The sequence below is a fragment of the Aplidium turbinatum genome, chromosome 9 (genome assembly GCF_918807975.1).
Source record: "Aplidium turbinatum chromosome 9, kaAplTurb1.1, whole genome shotgun sequence".
In the NCBI taxonomy this organism is placed as follows: domain Eukaryota; kingdom Metazoa; phylum Chordata; class Ascidiacea; order Aplousobranchia; family Polyclinidae; genus Aplidium; species Aplidium turbinatum.
The window spans coordinates 13,546,843-13,564,628 of NC_137480.1; the positions used below are offsets into that span (position 1 = coordinate 13,546,843).

General features: G+C 37.5%; 1 protein-coding gene and 1 pseudogene across 1 annotated transcript; both read right to left on the minus strand.

Annotated features, from left to right (window-relative positions):
• Positions 1-10,933: 10,933 nt before the first annotated feature.
• LOC145776714 (uncharacterized) lies at positions 10,934-13,151 on the minus strand (annotated as a pseudogene).
• A 2,677-nt stretch (positions 13,152-15,828) lies between these two features.
• On the minus strand, positions 15,829-16,548 carry LOC145776715 (uncharacterized). Its single transcript, XM_082587941.1, has one exon. It carries the CDS (start codon positions 16,546-16,548, stop codon positions 15,829-15,831), a length of 720 nt encoding a protein of 239 aa, XP_082444067.1.
• Positions 16,549-17,786: the final 1,238 nt, after the last annotated feature.

Below are 17,786 nucleotides of genomic sequence, written 5' to 3' on the forward strand. Positions count from 1 at the left end.
CGTCCACTCTTGCAATCTTCTATAGATCTCGACGTTTTCGTCATGTATGACAAAATAGAATTAGATTTTCGTTTGCCAACACAAATAAGTGCGAAAACAACAACTAGCACGAAAACACTTTGAAACAAAACACTAAATTTGTAAACAATAAATTTGATGTGGACGTTTTTTCTACTTACAAAACATTCAAATTTAGTTCGTATTTTCAACTAAAGTCCCAGACGCCTTCGTCTCTCTGCTCAAACGTCGTAAACAGTTTTACATGTCCGTGTGATTCGGCATTGACGTACCGTACGGTACATCGGTACGTATGTCCACCAGACATTTGACCACGAGAGTACAGGAGCATCTGAACTTTATAGGGAGTTAAAGAAAAGTGCCATCAAAGACCATATCATGGAATGTTCTTTTTGCTCTGATCGAAAATTCTCTGCCGACTCATTTAAAATTTTACGCAAAGACAAATCCCAATTTGACACCAAAATTTAGGAAGCACTGTTAATCAAACGCTATAACTCAAATTTAAGCAAACAATTATTTGCTGGCCGAGTCCATTCTCTTCAACATTTAGCCTACTTGATGTATCACCTTCCCCGTGGAGCAAGTTTTTTCGTAGGTAGTTATTTATGTAGTTGCCTTTTCCTAATGTAATTTTACCTTCAAGAAGTTGAAATTTATTGCATTTTTATAAATATTTTCAGATTCTTGATGAGGGCTTAAGTTAAACCGAAAATGTTCAACTGTTAAAACTATTTTTAAGTTAAATATGTAAAATATATTGTTATAATGCTCAGCCCTGTTGTATTGTTGTGTCTTATTCATACTTAACCTGTAAGCAAAATGTATAGGCTAAATGAGGAACATACAAAAACTTAATTTTTGTGGCGGGTTTGGGGGGGGCTTGAGCCCCCTTAGCCCCATGCTGGGTGCGCTACAGAGCCTGAGTACCGTATTGATATATTCCTAGTTTCTACTGTCTTATCCCTTTTGAATTGTTAATTGTGTAGCCTACTGTAGACAGGTAGAACAAATAAGGGTGCTCTTCCACAAGACGCCCTGTTGGTCAACCAGACAAAATGATGACGTCACACACATTGGAATGGACTATTATGAAGGAGGAAGTGCGGGGTGGAAATGCAATGAAACACACCAGAAGGAAATTGTCTCCCATTTATTGATTTGTTGTTCAATTTAAAGAAATTTGCAATCGTTGAAAAGCACAAGCATAGATCTAACTAACTAAGTTAATACCAAGTCCCAAAATACTACTAGCTCCATCTGGTGGCCACTTAAACTTGACCAAATTCAAACCATTATCAAAAGTTTATTTGCAATGATAAAAACATTAAACGACAACCAATTAAAGAACATGTTACTGTTTATTGAAGTGCTAACTTTCATTTTTATATCTTATTCAATATGCGCGCAATCGTTGTTCGAAGACAGCCCCCCAACGAAGCTTTTGCCAAATGCATTTCAATGGCGAATCGATCGTCTTCCAGTTCACGCCCTGCATGTGCACGATAATTAATTGTCTCCCATTTATTCATTTCTTGCTCAATTTCAACAGATTTGCTATTGTTGAAAAGCACAAGCATAGATCTAACCAACTAAGTTATTACCAAGTCCCAAAATACTACTAGCTTCATCTGGTGGCCACTTAAACTTGACCAAATTCAAACCATTATCAAAAGTTTATTTGCAGTGATAAACACATTAAACGACAACCAATTAAAAGAACATGTTACTGTTTATTGAAGTGCTAACTTTCATTTTTATATCTTATTCAATATGCGCGCAATCGTTGTTCGAAGACAGCCCCCCAACGAAGCTTTTGGCCAATGCATTTCAATGGCGAATCGATCGTCTTCCAGTTCACGCCCTGCCTGATCACGATTCTTCTTCTTGCGTTTAAGATCACGATAATTAATTGTCTCCCATTTATTCATTTCTTGCTCAATTTCAACAGATTTGCTATCGTTGAAAAGCACAAGCATAGATCTAACCAACTAAGTTAATAATAAGTCCCAAAATACTACTAGCTCCATCTGGTGGCCACTTAAACTTGACCAAATTCAAACCATTATCAAAAGTTTATTTGCAATGATAAAAACATTAAACGACAACCAATTAAAAGAACATGATACTGTTTATTGAAGTGCTAACTTTCATTTTTATATCTTATTCAATATGCGCGCAATCGTTGTTCGAAGACAGCCCCCCAACGAAGCTTTTGCCCAATGCATTTCAACGGCGAATCGATCGTCTTCCAGTTCACGCCCTGCCTGATCACGATTCGTCTTCTTGCGTTTAAGATCACGATAATTAATTGTCTCCCATTTATTCATTTCTTGCTCAATTTTAACAGATTTGCTATTGTTGAAAAGCACAAGCATAGATCTAACCAACTAAGTTAATACCAAGTCCCAAAATACTACTAGCTCCATCTGGTGGCCACTTAAACTTGACCAAATTCAAACCATTATCAAAAGTTTATTTGCAATGATAAAAACATTAAACGACAACCAATTAAAAGAACATGTTACTGTTTATTGAAGTGCTAACTTTCATTTTTATATCTTATTCAATATGCGCGCAATCGTTGTTCGAAGACAGCCCCCCAACGAAGCTTTTGCCCAATGCATTTCAATGGCGAATCGATCGTCTTCCAGTTCACGCCCTGCCTGATCACGATTCTTCTTCTTGCGTTTGAGATCACGACAATTAATTGTCTCCCATTTATTCATTTCTTGCTCAATTTCAACAGATTTGCTATCGTTGAAAAGCACAAGCATAGATCTAACCAACTAAGTCATTACCAAGTCCCAAAATACTACTAGCTCCATCTGGTGGCCACTTAAACTTGACCAAATTCAAACTACTATCAAAAGTTTATTTGCAGTGATAAAAACATTAACTTAAATAACGTCAAAAATAGCATCGCCTATCAAGGAAATTTTGAAGGATTTCCGACTGAGAAAAAAGAGATTTTTCAGGACAAAAAAGGAAATTGAAGAGGATTTATCAATTGTCAGAAGTGGAAGCACTGCTGAGCAACCAAGAAGCTCCACGAAGGGTGTTCTTTCTATTATGACGATTTGGGAAAACCCTAATGACGCGAACACAAACGCAGGCAAAAGCGGTAACTCTTGATAGCCTCTGGGAGCTGTGCTCCCAACAGTTTGACTGTGTTCCAATGTTGCTCAGGTCAGCACGTACACTGCTGGTTTCGTTAGACAGCTTACCGGTCATTGACGATAGACTATAAAATGCAGAAAAGTTTTATTATTTGACATAACTTAGCCTATAATAAGCTGTTCATTGGCTAGATTTGCCTTATAGCATTTCAGGACTTTGTTATACCAGTCTACAGTGAGTAATTTTTAGCATACATGGTTGCAAGAGCAATAGGCAGGTAGGGCACTTAAGACTAACCTGTGGGATGTTGAACCAGTCTGAAGTAGGCTACTATAGCCTGAGTACCGTATTGATATATTCCTAGTTTCTACTGTCTTATCCCTTTTGAATTGTTAATTGTGTAGCCTACTGTAGACAGGTAGAACAAATAAGGGTGCTCTTCCACAAGACGCCCTGTTGGTCAACCAGACAAAATGATGACGTCACACACATTGGAATGGACTATTATGAAGGAGGAAGTGCGGGGTGGAAATGCAATGAAACACACCAGAAGGAAATTGTCTCCCATTTATTGATTTGTTGTTCAATTTAAAGAAATTTGCAATCGTTGAAAAGCACAAGCATAGATCTAACTAACTAAGTTAATACCAAGTCCCAAAATACTACTAGCTCCATCTGGTGGCCACTTAAACTTGACCAAATTCAAACTACTATCAAAAGTTTATTTGCAGTGATAAAAACATTAAACGACAACCAATTAAAAGAACATGTTACTGTTTATTGAAGTGCTAACTTTCATTTTTATATCTTATTCAATATGCGCGCAATCGTTGTTCGAAGACAGCCCCCCAACGAAGCTTTTGCCCAATGCATTTCAATGGCGAATCGATCGTCTTCCAGTTCACGCCCTGCCTGATCACGAAAATTAATTATCTCCCATTTATTCATTTCTTGCTCAATTTCAACAGCTTTGCTATCGTTGAAAAGCACAAGCATAGATCTATCCAACTAAGTTAATACCAAGTCCCAAAGTACTACTAACTCCATCTGGTGGCCACCTAAACTTGACCAAATTCAAACCATTATCAAAAGTTTATTTGCAATGATAAAAACATTAAACGACAACCAATTAAAAGAACATGTTACTGTTTATTGAAGTGCTAACTTTCATTTTTATATCTTATTCAATATGCGCGCAATCGTTGTTCGAAGACAATTTTTCAGACCTATGAATCATTTTGTTTACACACACGGATGCCTTTAGGAAAAAGACTTCGTGTGGTAATGAAAGAACACGAGAATGCAAGCCCAAGTCATTTCATTACGGTTTCGTTACTGACCTTTGATCCATATTTAAGCCTAGGTTTATTAGGCTTAGCCTAAGTGTTGTGAAAAAATTTCTTGGCTAAGCATTGAACAAAACATAAGTATCCGCACCCACTGTCTCGCTGGTTGTTGTTGCTTTTTATTATTTGCAGAGGTTTCTCCATCCAAATAGGCACAATTTTCTGGCTCCTGCACTTAGAGCTGACATCACTTGCTTCCTCAACCGAGCTTTTCCAGTTGATGTCGACTGCGGGCCGAGTGACAACAATTCTTCCACGACCTCCCAAATGATCAAAGTTCTACACCGCTCTAGAGCACACATCGCTTTCCTATTGATCAGTGTTTGTTACGTTATATGATTCGGACAAGCCATTACATCACCAATTAGGCTATTTGTGTGCCTGATCCTAATCCTTTCTATGACTTTAGCATTTTTTCTATATAAATGGGAGACAATTAATTATCGCGATCACGCAATGTGAATCCAGAAAGACGATCGATTCGTCATTGAAATGCATTGTGCAAAAGCTTCGTTGGGAGCCTGTCTTCGAACAACGATTGCTCATATATTACATAAGGTATAAAATGAAAGTTAGCCCTTCAATAACCAGTAACATGTTCTTTTAATTGGTTGTCGTTTAATGTTTTTATCATTGCAAATAAACTTTTGATAATGGTTTGAATTTGGTCAAGTTTAGGTGGCCACCAGATGGAGCTAGTAGTATTTTTTGGGACTTGGTATTAATTTAGTTGGTTAGATCTATGCTTGTGCCTTTCAACGATAGCAAATCTGTTGAAATTGAGCAAGAAATGAATAAATGGGAGACAATTAATTATCGTGATCTCAAAACAAAAAGAAGAATCGTGATCAGGCAGGGCGTGAACTGGAAGACGATCGATTCGCCATTGAAATGCATTGGGCAAAAGCTTCGTTGGGGGGCTGTCTTCGAACAACGATTGCGCGCATATTGAATAAGATATAAAAATGAAAGTTAGCACTTCAATAAACAGTAACATGTTCTTTTAATTGGTTGTCGTTTTAATGTTTTTATCATCGCAAATAAACTTTTGATAATGGTTTGAATTTGGTCAAGTTTAAGTGGCCACCAGATGGAGCTAGTAGTATTTTGGGACTTGGTAATAACTTCGTTGGTTAGATCTATGCTTGTGCTTTTCAACAATAGCAAATCTGTTGAAATTGAGCAAGAAATGAATAAATGGGAGACAATTAATTATCGTGATCTCAAACGCAAGAAGAAGAATCGTGATCAGGCAGGGCGTGAACTGGAAGACGATCGATTCGCCATTGAAATGCATTGGGCAAAAGCTTCGTTGGGGGGCTGTCTTCGAACAACGATTGCGCGCATATTGGATAAGATATAAAAATGAAAGTTAGCACTTCAATAAACAGTAACATGTTCTTTTAATTGGTTGTCGTTTAATGTTTTTATCATTGCAAATAAACTTTTGATTATGGTTTGAATTTGGTCAAGTTTAGGTGGCCACCAGATGGAGCTAGTAGTATTTTGGGACTTGGTATTAATTTAGTTGGTTAGATCTATGCTTGTGCTTTTCAACGATAGCAAATCTGTTGAAATTGAGCAAGAAATGAATAAATGGGAGACAAATAATTGTCGTGATCAGGCAGGGCGTGAACTGGAAGACGATCGATTCGCCATTGAAATGCATTGGGCAAAAGCTTCGTTGGGGGGCTGTCTTCGAACAACGATTGCTCATATATTAAATAAAGTATAAAAATGAAAGTTAGCACTTCAATAAACAGTAACATGTTCTTTTAATTGGTTGTCGTTTAATGTGTTTATCATTGCAAATAAACTTTTGATAATGGTTTGAATTTGGTCAAGTTTAGGTGGCCACCAGATGGAGCTAGTAGTATTTTGGGACTTGGTATTAATTTAGTCGGTTAGATCTATGCTTGTGCTTTTCAACGATAGCAAATCTGTTGAAATTGAGCAAGAAATGAATAAATGGGAGACAATTAATTGTCGTGATCAGGCAGGGCGTGAACTGGAAGACGATCGATTCGCCATTGAAATGCATTGGGCAAAAGCTTCGTTGGGGGGCTGTCTTCGAACAACGATTGCGCGCATATTGAATAAGATATAAAAATGAAAGTTAGCACTTCAATAAACAGTAACATGTTCTTTTAATTGGTTGTCGTTTAATGTGTTTATCACTGCAAATAAACTTTTGATAATGGTTTGACTTTGGTCAATTTTAAGTGGCCACCAGATGGAGCTAGTAGTATTTTGGGACTTGGTAATAACTTAGTTGGTTAGATCTATGCTTGTGCTTTTCAACAATAGCAAATCTGTTGAAATTGAGCAAGAAATGAATAAATTGGAGACAATTAATTATCGTGATCTCAAACGCAAGAAGAAGAATCGTGATCAGGCAGGGCGTGAACTGGAAGACGATCGATTCGCCATTGAAATGCATTGGGCAAAAGCTTCGTTGGGGGGCTGTCTTCGAACAACGATTGCGCGCATATTGAATAAGATATAAAAATGAAAGTTAGCACTTCAATAAACAGTAACATGTTCTTTTAATTGGTTGTCGTTTAATGTGTTTATCACTGCAAATAAACTTTTGATAATGGTTTGAATTTGGTCAAGTTTAGGTGGCCACCAGATGGAGCTAGTAGTATTTTGGGACTTGGTATTAACTTAGTTGGTTAGATCTATGCTTGTGCTTTTCAACGATTGCAAATTTCTTTAAATTGAGCAACAAATCAATAAATGGGAGACAATTTCCTTCTGGTGTGTTTCATTGCATTTCCACCCCGCACTTCCTCCTTCATAATAGTCCATTCCAATGTGTGTGACGTCATCATTTTGTCTGGTTGACCAACAGGGCGTCTTGTGGAAGAGCACCCAAATAAGTACCGGCAACTCATATTGTATTAACCCTTTGACCGCCACCAAAAATTTACCCTACCGTCACGCATGAGTGATCACGAGTTTGTTGGCCCTAAATTTCTCATGTATGAATCTTCCCTCAATAACCTTCACATGAATGTCGAAGAGCAATTCTTTCTCTTTTCAAAAATGTAAAGATTATTTTATACAGTTATATTAATTAATTTTTGACCTCGCAAAGTTATCTGCATTTTTTTTCATACTTTTCTCACTTCAACCCCAAATAAAAGCTAAATTTTGAGCTCTTTTGGTGTTGAAATTTAATAAAATGTTTGAAATATTATCGGCAACACTGAAAAAACAGTTTCTAGCGCGACGGTAACGCTCTCTCGTCTGAAGCGAGCGCGGAAAATCCAAGCAAAAATTTTTGTCCAAGTTTGGCAGTAAAAATCTCAAAAAGTCTAAATACAAACTATATTTTTTTTTAATATATATTTTACTTCTCCATTGCTTCATCTTTGATTTGAAAGGTCAACGAGCATCAACGATGCCACCGTTCGCAAGATATTGTGGTTTTTAGACTTGCACTCAAATATGAGTGCTGGCGGTCAAAGGGTTAACTAAGCTGCTAAATTGGCTACACTGCCTGACTATCTTTCATTTTACCTACACATAGCTTATGTAAGATTATTGTTTCAAATTGTGCTATCATCATTATACTGAATGTTAAAGCTTTTTTGATCTGATCATGGACAGCTCTGTTCAATATTTGCAAAGTACAACTTTCAATAGGTTATCATTACAAGAAAAGAACAATATTAAACTTGAAGGTAGGCCAACGCCTTCCCTTGAAATTTCACAAAGAGCACTATCCAGCAGTAGTAGGCTAAAGGTTATAGGCTACCCGGCATTTTAATCAACATTTATACAAAACTAACTTGTGGCTATGTGGCTGCAGTGCAAAAAATGCATTATTTTGCTTTCCATGCTTACTGTTTGGTGGTGATACATCATGGACAAAGTCTAGAATTAAAGATTTAAATCATATCAATTGAAACATTGCAAGACATGATAAATCACAATTTCATTTGAACAAAATGGTAAATTTACCTCTTTTAGGTACAGCTAATATTGCTTCCCAGCTTGATTCTGGATACAGATATAATCAATTGCTTGCCACAATGAGAAAGTGATAGAAAATCGGCAAATTTTATCAAAAATTATCAACTGCATCAAACTGTGTGAGAAATTTGAGTTGCCACTCAGAGGTCATGATGAGGTAGCGATCCATTATTGCAAAGAAGTTGCTTGCAAAGTGGTAGCTACACTAAGATTTAGGTTTTAGTTTTTTTTTCTTGTTAGGTTACTAAGCACCTTTTCATTATGTTCAGAGCCATTCTTAAGCTAATTTTTATTGCTACATACCATCTAACACTCATCCTTACAACGCTGTGATTTTACTTTTATGAGAGTTCATACCTGCTGTATTAACTGTTTTTAATTTCTCTGAAATCGCTTCATTCGCATGATGACTACGTATGAGTGGTGCAACGATCAATGCATTCCAGAGGTTAGTTGTAATTTTTGAAGTTTTGTACCATTAAATATACAATTTTTAGTAAATGCTATATCTCATAGTTTTATGCTGGAAGTTTCATTTGGACTTATACGGAGCTGGTATACAAGTCCCCCCCCCCCCCTGGTAACTCATGACAAAGACAGAACTCGACCAAACATATAGGGTGAAACTACTTTACCTAAGTTGCTTTACTGTTCACACACTTCAGTCCACATGTTTTGGTCAATTCCTCTTTGTCATGAGTTACCAGGGTGAGGGGGACTTGTATACCAGCTCCCAAACTTCTTATAAATCGTCTCAAATCAGATTTTGACATTACAGGAATGGCACTTGACTGGTTCTCTCATCTTTTTGACCGAACTCAGTCTGTAGCAATTGAAAACTCAATGTCTTCTGCAACATTCCTTTCTTCTGGAGTTTCTCAGGGTTCTGTTCTCGGCCCTGTCTGGTTTTGCCTCTACAAACCTCTGTTTGACATCATGAAGCGACATGGGCTTTCATACATAGAGTTTTACAACACTCATATGCTGATGATATATATACAATTGTATTTGCATGTTACTGATGAAGATTCATCGTGTTGTATTAAAAATCAAAAATGTTTGGTTGATATTTCAAATTGGGTGTTCTATAGCCTACTGTAGGCTAATATGTTAAAACTGGATCAAAAAAAATGTGAGTTTATTGTATTTTTTCCAAAACGGTGTATTTCAAAGTTTAACGACATGACCCTTACCCTGAGTAATATTATTCCTTCTTCTTCTAATTCAATTAAATTGCTTGGTGTATCATTAAATCAACATTTGTGTTTGGAAAAGTTTGTCAGTGACACTGTTAAATGTGCTTTTTTCATCTCAGAAATATTGGTTCCATCAGACAGTTCATAAATATTGATGCTTGTAAAACTTTAATTCATGCACATCCAGGCTTGTTTATTCAAATTCATTGTTAAATAACATTGTGCTATTTTGCGTCTTCAAAGAGTTCAGAATACTGCCGCTCGACTAATTACTTTAACACGCAAACATGAGCATATTACTCCTATACTAAAATCCGGGACTACAGAGAAGGGGACTTACGACTGAAAAACAGCATGGGCCTTAAGAGGGTTACTACCGCTGAAACGAAAATCGACAAAAGAAAACATCTAAACGTCTTTCTGTTTCATGTAACAACTTTTACGGGTACTCAGCACAAAATTGAGTAAGCTGTGGCTATATTTACACTATATAGTGTAATAATTACCTCAATAGTGTTGCCAGATAAGGAATTCTGCCCTAATTTGAGAAAAGTTTAAAGCTGTTGAAAACAAAAACTTGAATTTTGTAAAGTTTTTTAGTCCTGGGCAAAGATAAAAACGCTAATCTTATTTCTAACTCTAACCCTTACCTTAACCCTTCCTAACTTTAATCCTAACTCTGGCAACACCTGATTGTAACCATGGCATTAAGTGTGAAAAAATAGCCCCTTCCAATTGAGTATATGGTGAGGAAAAATATGCAAACACTGATAAAACGTAACTTTAGTATAAACATTTCACTATAACATTTAAAATCATAAGCCTACATGGAATCGCCAATACTATAAGATCGTATATATTCATTTTTTGGAAAATTAAACAAAGATGATGAATACTGCTGCAACGCCGACATTGCTAGGCCTATGTGTTTCCGGTGGCTCCAGGTCCCCTGCTGCCATGGGCAAGCATATTAACCCTTGAAAGGGGGGTGTCACGACTGCCAAGTCGCTCATTGTTGCCTGGTTTTGGAGGATGTTTGAAGTTCCTTGATTGGGGTAGGATTTCTACACAAACAGATAGAAAATAATGTAGTGCAGTCGAGCAGTGATACATACAAAATATACTAATCTGCATCGTATTTATGACCTCAGCACTCAACAGTAGCATTTGCTAAATTCTGGAGTTTTCTACTGCGGTAATCGTTAAAGCAGGCACGAATTTAAATAAGACATTATAAATTTATTACCTATCAGTTTAACTATTCACCTGCATTTACTTTTTGTTGCTTCCTCCACCTTGAAGTTTTCGAATTTTGCGGCTTGGAACTAAACTTGGAGGAGCATCTTTTGAAGAATTGAAACGTTTTAACTCATTTTGTGCAAAGCAATTAAATGCAGAACGAATAATCCATTCAAAATTGCAGTGTTCAGATGAACATCTTTGTTTTAAAGCCGTTCCAAAACTTCCACTTGCTTCGACTGATGTCATTAGGGCAGAAGTGAAAGCGAAACGCTGGTTTCTCAGAGTGAACAGCTTGTGTTTCACGGCTTCATCGGCTACAAGAGCTGTATAGCTTTGAACAGCCAAAGCAGTGACAGCAAAGCATAGCTCTGTAGGAGCAGACAAACCTCCACGATCAGCTAACTCAAACAGCTGGGCATATTTCTCTGGAACACAGTCTTGGATTTTATGTACATTTACATCTTTCACAAGCAATTCTTTGCAAGCAGAGCACTTTCTTCGGCGAGATACACTACGTCCAATGTATCCACTAACAAAGTACGTAACATTAGCATCAACATCAGATAAATCATCTATGCTAACTCCAACAAAGAAATCCACTAGCCATTTAAAAGAGGAGTCGTCTGAAGTTTCCGGGGGAGATTGCTGGTCAGAGGAAGCCAGGCGAGATGCTGATACCAAAGCTTGCTGTTGTAACAAACTTAAACAACGAATTTTTTTTTCTGACTCGAGCAGCTGCTTTACTGACATGAAGAAGTTACCTCCATTGGTTTGACGATACCAACCAAAGCGCGATTCAATCGGATCAGACATAAATTTTCCACTCAGGACATAATCGAATCCATGCTTCTCCTGGAGGTATTCAGCAAGTTTCGGAACTGCATCCATGCTCTGAATACAAGCGGTAAACGTTTCAGTGGTAAGGCCGTTATTGCTGGACTTTTTCCACTTGATGAATATATCGATTGCTTTCTTCAGGTATAACAATCCACCTTGATCTTTAGAAGAATTTCTCATGGGAGCATAGGCTACATCTCATCTAACTTTTGAGTAGCTGAAATACATCCATTATATATGTCAATTACTCAATCGGTGTTCTACCTAGCTTGGAATGGCCCGTTTCGGTGAGTCCGATTCGGTTAGTCCGATTCGGTGAGTCCGATCCCTTAACGGGGGATTTTTTCAATTTTTTTTTAAAATTATCGGGTACCGTAGCCTAATTATCATTGCCGTTTTAGGGTTAGGGGTTAGAAGTTAGGAACTCACCGAATCGAACTCACCGAATAGTAGCAGACCCACCTAGCTTGCAGCACTCGCCATAACAGAGATGTGAAACTAAGATGCATCTTCTGGTGATGCCAATGTTTTTTGGTTTATAAGTTCTTTCTAAGCATGAGAAATGAGAATAAACAAAACAACATGGCCTGGAAGTTTTTATATGCTTCTTAGATCCATCTAAAAAAGCAGTTGCATAGCATTACCAACAATCAGACCAAGAAGTACACAGTAGTGGCCAGTGGGTTTATGAAACGATTACCATGGAAATGATTTCTTTGTGAATGTCGTATGCAATGTGTAGCTTTGTAACAACTCTATGTAGGGAACAAACCTTTACTTGGTGACTTTACAGACATTATCTTCCAAATATTAAGAACAAATTTAACAAATCGTGATGTTTCAATAAATGCAGGGTTTGATTGCCCATAAACTTCCAAACCACGGACAGTTGACTCACTGAAGACACTTGCAACATAATTTTAAACAAAACCTATAGCTTTCAAGAAAATAACTCAGCGCATGCAAGCGTGCTAAATGATTGGAAGAGATAAACATGTTATTTCAAAGTTTAATCAAAGCAAACATTGCTAATAATTTGGCAATATTAAAAAATATAACACAAACAATTCATTGACATGTAAAACTGTAAATTTAGTGTTACACATATGGCCATAAATATTAAGATACTAACCTTTGTTAAGTAAAAACAATATATATATACTTACTGAGTGCATGTAGAGGAGAAGTTCTTGCTATGCTGCTGGGATTGAGTGAAGCTTTCTTCAATGAAAATGCCACTTTCAGTGTTTTGTGCTCTTCAAGAGCATACAGGTGTTTAATGTGCGAAAAAATTCCAGTACATGAATCCCCAAGTAAATCCTGATATCCAGATGTAGGAATACACATGCGATCCTTATTAATAAAATTGTTGAAAATATTCTTAAAATTGTGTGTGAAGTCAAATATCAGAAACAATCTCTCCCCAGGCCTGGTTGGATGAACAATGCTGTGCTGCAGCTTTCCTCCACACAAGTCAATAAACATTTTTCTGTAAAAAAATACAATATGTTAAAACATTCTCCTTTGTAGCCCAAGGCTATTCAATTATATCAATTATACACCTACCTACAGTATGACCTTGTTTTGCAGCTATTATTATTGTAAAGAATGCATGGAGCTGGAAATACGCACACTTGGCAGCTTAAGGAAACCTATCCTTAAACCCTTAAGTAATGGTAATCTGTGCTATCACCAATTGCGCATTGTAATCTGCAGTTGGCATAAAACCACACATTGTGTTAAAAAAGCTGCTTTGGATGCTGCAAAATTTATTTATAACGAAGTGGCTATTTTTACACACTTGTTGCCACGGTTATAATCAGCTCAGTTGTTGCCAAAGTTAGGATTAAAGTTAGGAACGGTTAGAGTTAGGATTAAGGTTAGGGTTTTGATCTTTACCCAGAACTAAAAAAAATTCCAAAATACAAGTTTTTGTTTTCAACAGCTTTAAACTTTTCTCAAATTAGAGAAGAATTCCTTATCTGGCAATGCTATTGAGGCTATTATTACACTATATAGTGTAAATATAGCCACAGCCTATTTATAAAATCATTTCACTATAATGGTTCTTAGGTGGATGAGTAAGAAAGCATACCTGTTGCATACATGGTTGTCAACCGATACCGCCACAACTACAAGCAAGTCATGTAAAGACAGCATAACCTGTTTAAACCACTTGTGTAAAATTCCTGTATCCAGTCTGTTAACAGGAACGAGACAAACAACATCCTTATAATGGCCATGTGCAGACTGAACCATGAATGCTAACACTGTCTTTGCAAGTATGCCATCTTCAGTGAGGCCAATGAATGAACCATTCGAATACTCTATTCTTTGTGCAGTGTACACTTCATCAATCATTAGAGTTACTACACGTTCTTTTTCGGTCAAGTTGTTGATCAACTTGACCGAAAAAGCCGATCCAAGTACTGCAAGTCAATTTTTCCATCTTCAACGGTGTTGGTAGAAGAGAGCTTACACAAAGTGCTGATGGATGGCAAAACAAAAATGCTACGCAGTTTTTTGTACAGTGAAGTACTAGTCAGCTGCCAAAGAAATGACGTTGTAATTACAGACACAGAGTATCGGCGGGCATTTTTGTGACATTGAAGTAATTGCAATTGTTCACAGATAAATTGGAGCAATGGCAAGTAAGGTTGACTTGCAGATTGCCTTTCTGCTTGTAAGCAGTTCTGCAGTGCAGACACTGCAAGATTAATATACTGCATAGAGAGATCTTTCACAGATGAATCCTGTTCAACCAAAGATTTGCAGAAGGCAAGTATATTTGCTAATTCAGACGGGTCCACGTCTTTTAGGCGCTGACAGTTAGGCGCTGGTCAAATAGGCGTGCACACTGTGGCGTCTGGACATTTAGGTGCGGAGCACTGTGGCGTCCGGTCATTTAAGTGCTATTCCTAGTGAAGTCTGTAGATTGTATCAGCTTGGCAGGGAGGGGCGTAGGACAATGCTTTTCACACAAAACCACTCGGCAGGAGTGGCCGAGTGGTTAGCGCGTTGGGCTCGCAGTCGAGAGCCTGCGTGTTCGACTCCAGCCACCCGCACTTGCTGTTGTTTCTCTGGGCAAGAAACTTTACGATAATTGCCTCTACCCAGTGATCGATTTCGAGTAATGGGTAGTACCAAATTTAAGTCATAAATAGAGTAGACAACCGGAAACAGACATTGCAGTCGGCTGCAGCGTGGGTCAGGTGTACGTCGGAAGCCGTACACCGATGCATAGCGCTCAAGTCCGCTTTCCCGCAATGCAGGATAAAGATAATAAAACAAAAAAAAATTATATTGAACAGGAAAATATATTGTTTTGTTAATGCGTGTGCGTTGTTGGTCATGGCTTCAGTGAGTGAAGCTGCTTAAACGGGCAATGCTTTTTCACACAAAACGTTATATTATAATTTTAAGCAAAAAGTTTACGTAATTTAGCCTACAGTCTTTTTGATCGAGAAATTCCAAAGTAAGTGGTTGCCTAGTCAGTTTTGACTGCCAATTCCAATGAGTGAAAGAAAAAAAATCCACAGCGTCCCCATCTTTAAGAAGTCCTCATCTGATAACTGCGCCGCCAAAATATTTTTTTTTAATTAGCCAAAAAAGGACAGGCAAAGACTATGGATCTGCCATCATTTACATTTTTTTTGCTTGAAATAGGCTACCTTTTAACCTTGGACGTAGGGATACTTCTTTGGTCATCATGGCAAAAATCCCAACACGTGTGTATACGTCCGTGGTCGCGAAAGAGTTAACTAAAAATGAACTCAATAATGTTCGGAAGCTTGAATGATTTATTGATAAAGCTTTCACCAACGCAAACTTCGACTAACAACAAATAAAACAATAATAAATCAATAAAACAACAACATATTTTTCTGTTCAATATAACATTTTGTGTGAAAAGCATTGCCAGTTTAAGCAGCTTCACTCACGAAAGCCATGATATAATTTTCTGGTAAGCTGCCAAGCTGATACAATCTACAGACTTTACTAGGAATAGCACTTAAATGACCGGGCGCCACAGTGCTCCGCACCTAAATATCCAGACGCCACAGTGTGCGCGCCTATTAGACCAGCGCCTAAAAGACTTGCTCCCATTCAGACATAGCTTGTAGATCATTGGAAGCTGAGGCCATCAAATGTCTATACTGCTTTTGAGGAAGCAAAATAGAAGACACAAACACTTTAATTTTTAGATTGTTGAGTACCACAACAGATATGGCTAATTCTGGTGCACCATCAGTTAATTCGCATACAGTATTTTGAATGTAATGAAAGTGAACACTTTCATTTTTAACAACTTTCAAGTATCCTTCAGGCAAGATTGTGTCTTGCAGCTTAAGCAAAAATGAATTAAAATCACACAGAGCATCAAGTTGAAACAATGCAAGTTTTTGCTTTTCTATTCGTTCGTTTTCTTTGTCACGTCGAGAAGAAGCAGCACCAGATGTTGTTGGTCGAGACATAGAGGGTGTTTTTGACAAATGCATTGGTAGGTGAGGAAAAATAGATGGGACAGCATTTTCCTTTAGTCGCAAACGTTGATACCCTTGGCGCCCAAGTGCTTCACGCCGTTTCTTTTTGCGATCATCAGAGACTCTCTTTATGCATTCTTCTGGAAAATGCTTTATGCACACTCTGTGCGAGTTACTTAATGTCCAATCTTTACGCGGAATTGCTATAAGCCATTTTCTTTCCAACTCTTCATTCTTTGGAAAGGCAAACATTGAAATTTTGGCATCTGTCCGGTTAGATTTGTAACCTGACTGGCATTGAGGTACACAACATGTGTTAACCATATTGCTGATAATTGTGACAAAAAATGTACAAATATACAATAAGCACTGAAAAGCATATGTTTGCAGGTAATTTTAGCCTAGAATACATCAGCCAAAATTGTTAAAAACATGTCCTGTCAATAGCCTCACAGCAATTGCAGCTGAACTGTCTAAAAACAACTCAAAAAGCCTAGCCTAAATCACCATTTTATAACGTTGCTTTTTGTTCAAGTCTTTCTCACCATTACTCTGCACACTTGCCTTAACTTTAAATCAAAGCAAACTTAGACTACTACATCACTTAACGAGTTTACCTCTAGGCTCCAGTCTTCAACTGACAAACCAATACTGAACACGCCATTAAGAAGTTCGCGCATGCGCACAACGACCCTCTTAAAGCCCGATCACAGAAACAAAATTTGTTCAGTCGGAAGTCCCCTTCTCTGTAGTCCCGGACTAAAATCCCTGCATTGGCTTCCAGTATTGTATCGTATTCGTTTCAAAATATGTCTATTAATTTATAAAGTTTTCCATGGTTTTGCTCAAAACTATCTGGACACTTTGCTTGTTCATTATAAACCTGCCAGAACTTTGCGTTCTTAATATTGCTCCTCTTGTGCAACCCTTCATGTAAGACACAATGTGGAAATCGCACTTTCCCAGCTCTTGCTGCCAGTGCCAGTTGCTGGAATTGTTTGCCTATTTGTGTAAAAGAAGCTGAAAAATTAAATGAATTCAAAACTCGCTTGAAAACGTTCTATTTCACTGAACATTATAACTGAAAGTACCGTATTAATTATCACCATTGTCATGCACACTGCACAGTGTCCAGGGGCATAGTTTGCACTGTGGATGTGGTGCTATGTAAATGTTAGTATATTATGCGTGAAAATTATTTGTACTTAGCCCTCGTAACAACTTGGTTCACGGCACCGGACCGACTGTAGACACTATCGTCTAAATGTGTAAGTCAGCACATCTCTAAATGTGTTATGTTATCTGTCTGTCTGAGTTAGCTGTGTGTGTCATTGCCATGTTGTTCTTTCAATTTTGTTGCTGCAATGCACTTGCCTTCCTCCGTACGTCAAAAGGGTTGTATCGAAAAACACGGTCACACGATAATATTCAAGGCAAAATTTACGAGAACTATGTCAGTATATTATTTGAACTTAGTCTCTTCATTCACTTCGACATTACTGTTTGATTACATCTTCCAAACTATTATAGCCTATGGTTGGCTACTCAACAAAATAAAGTAA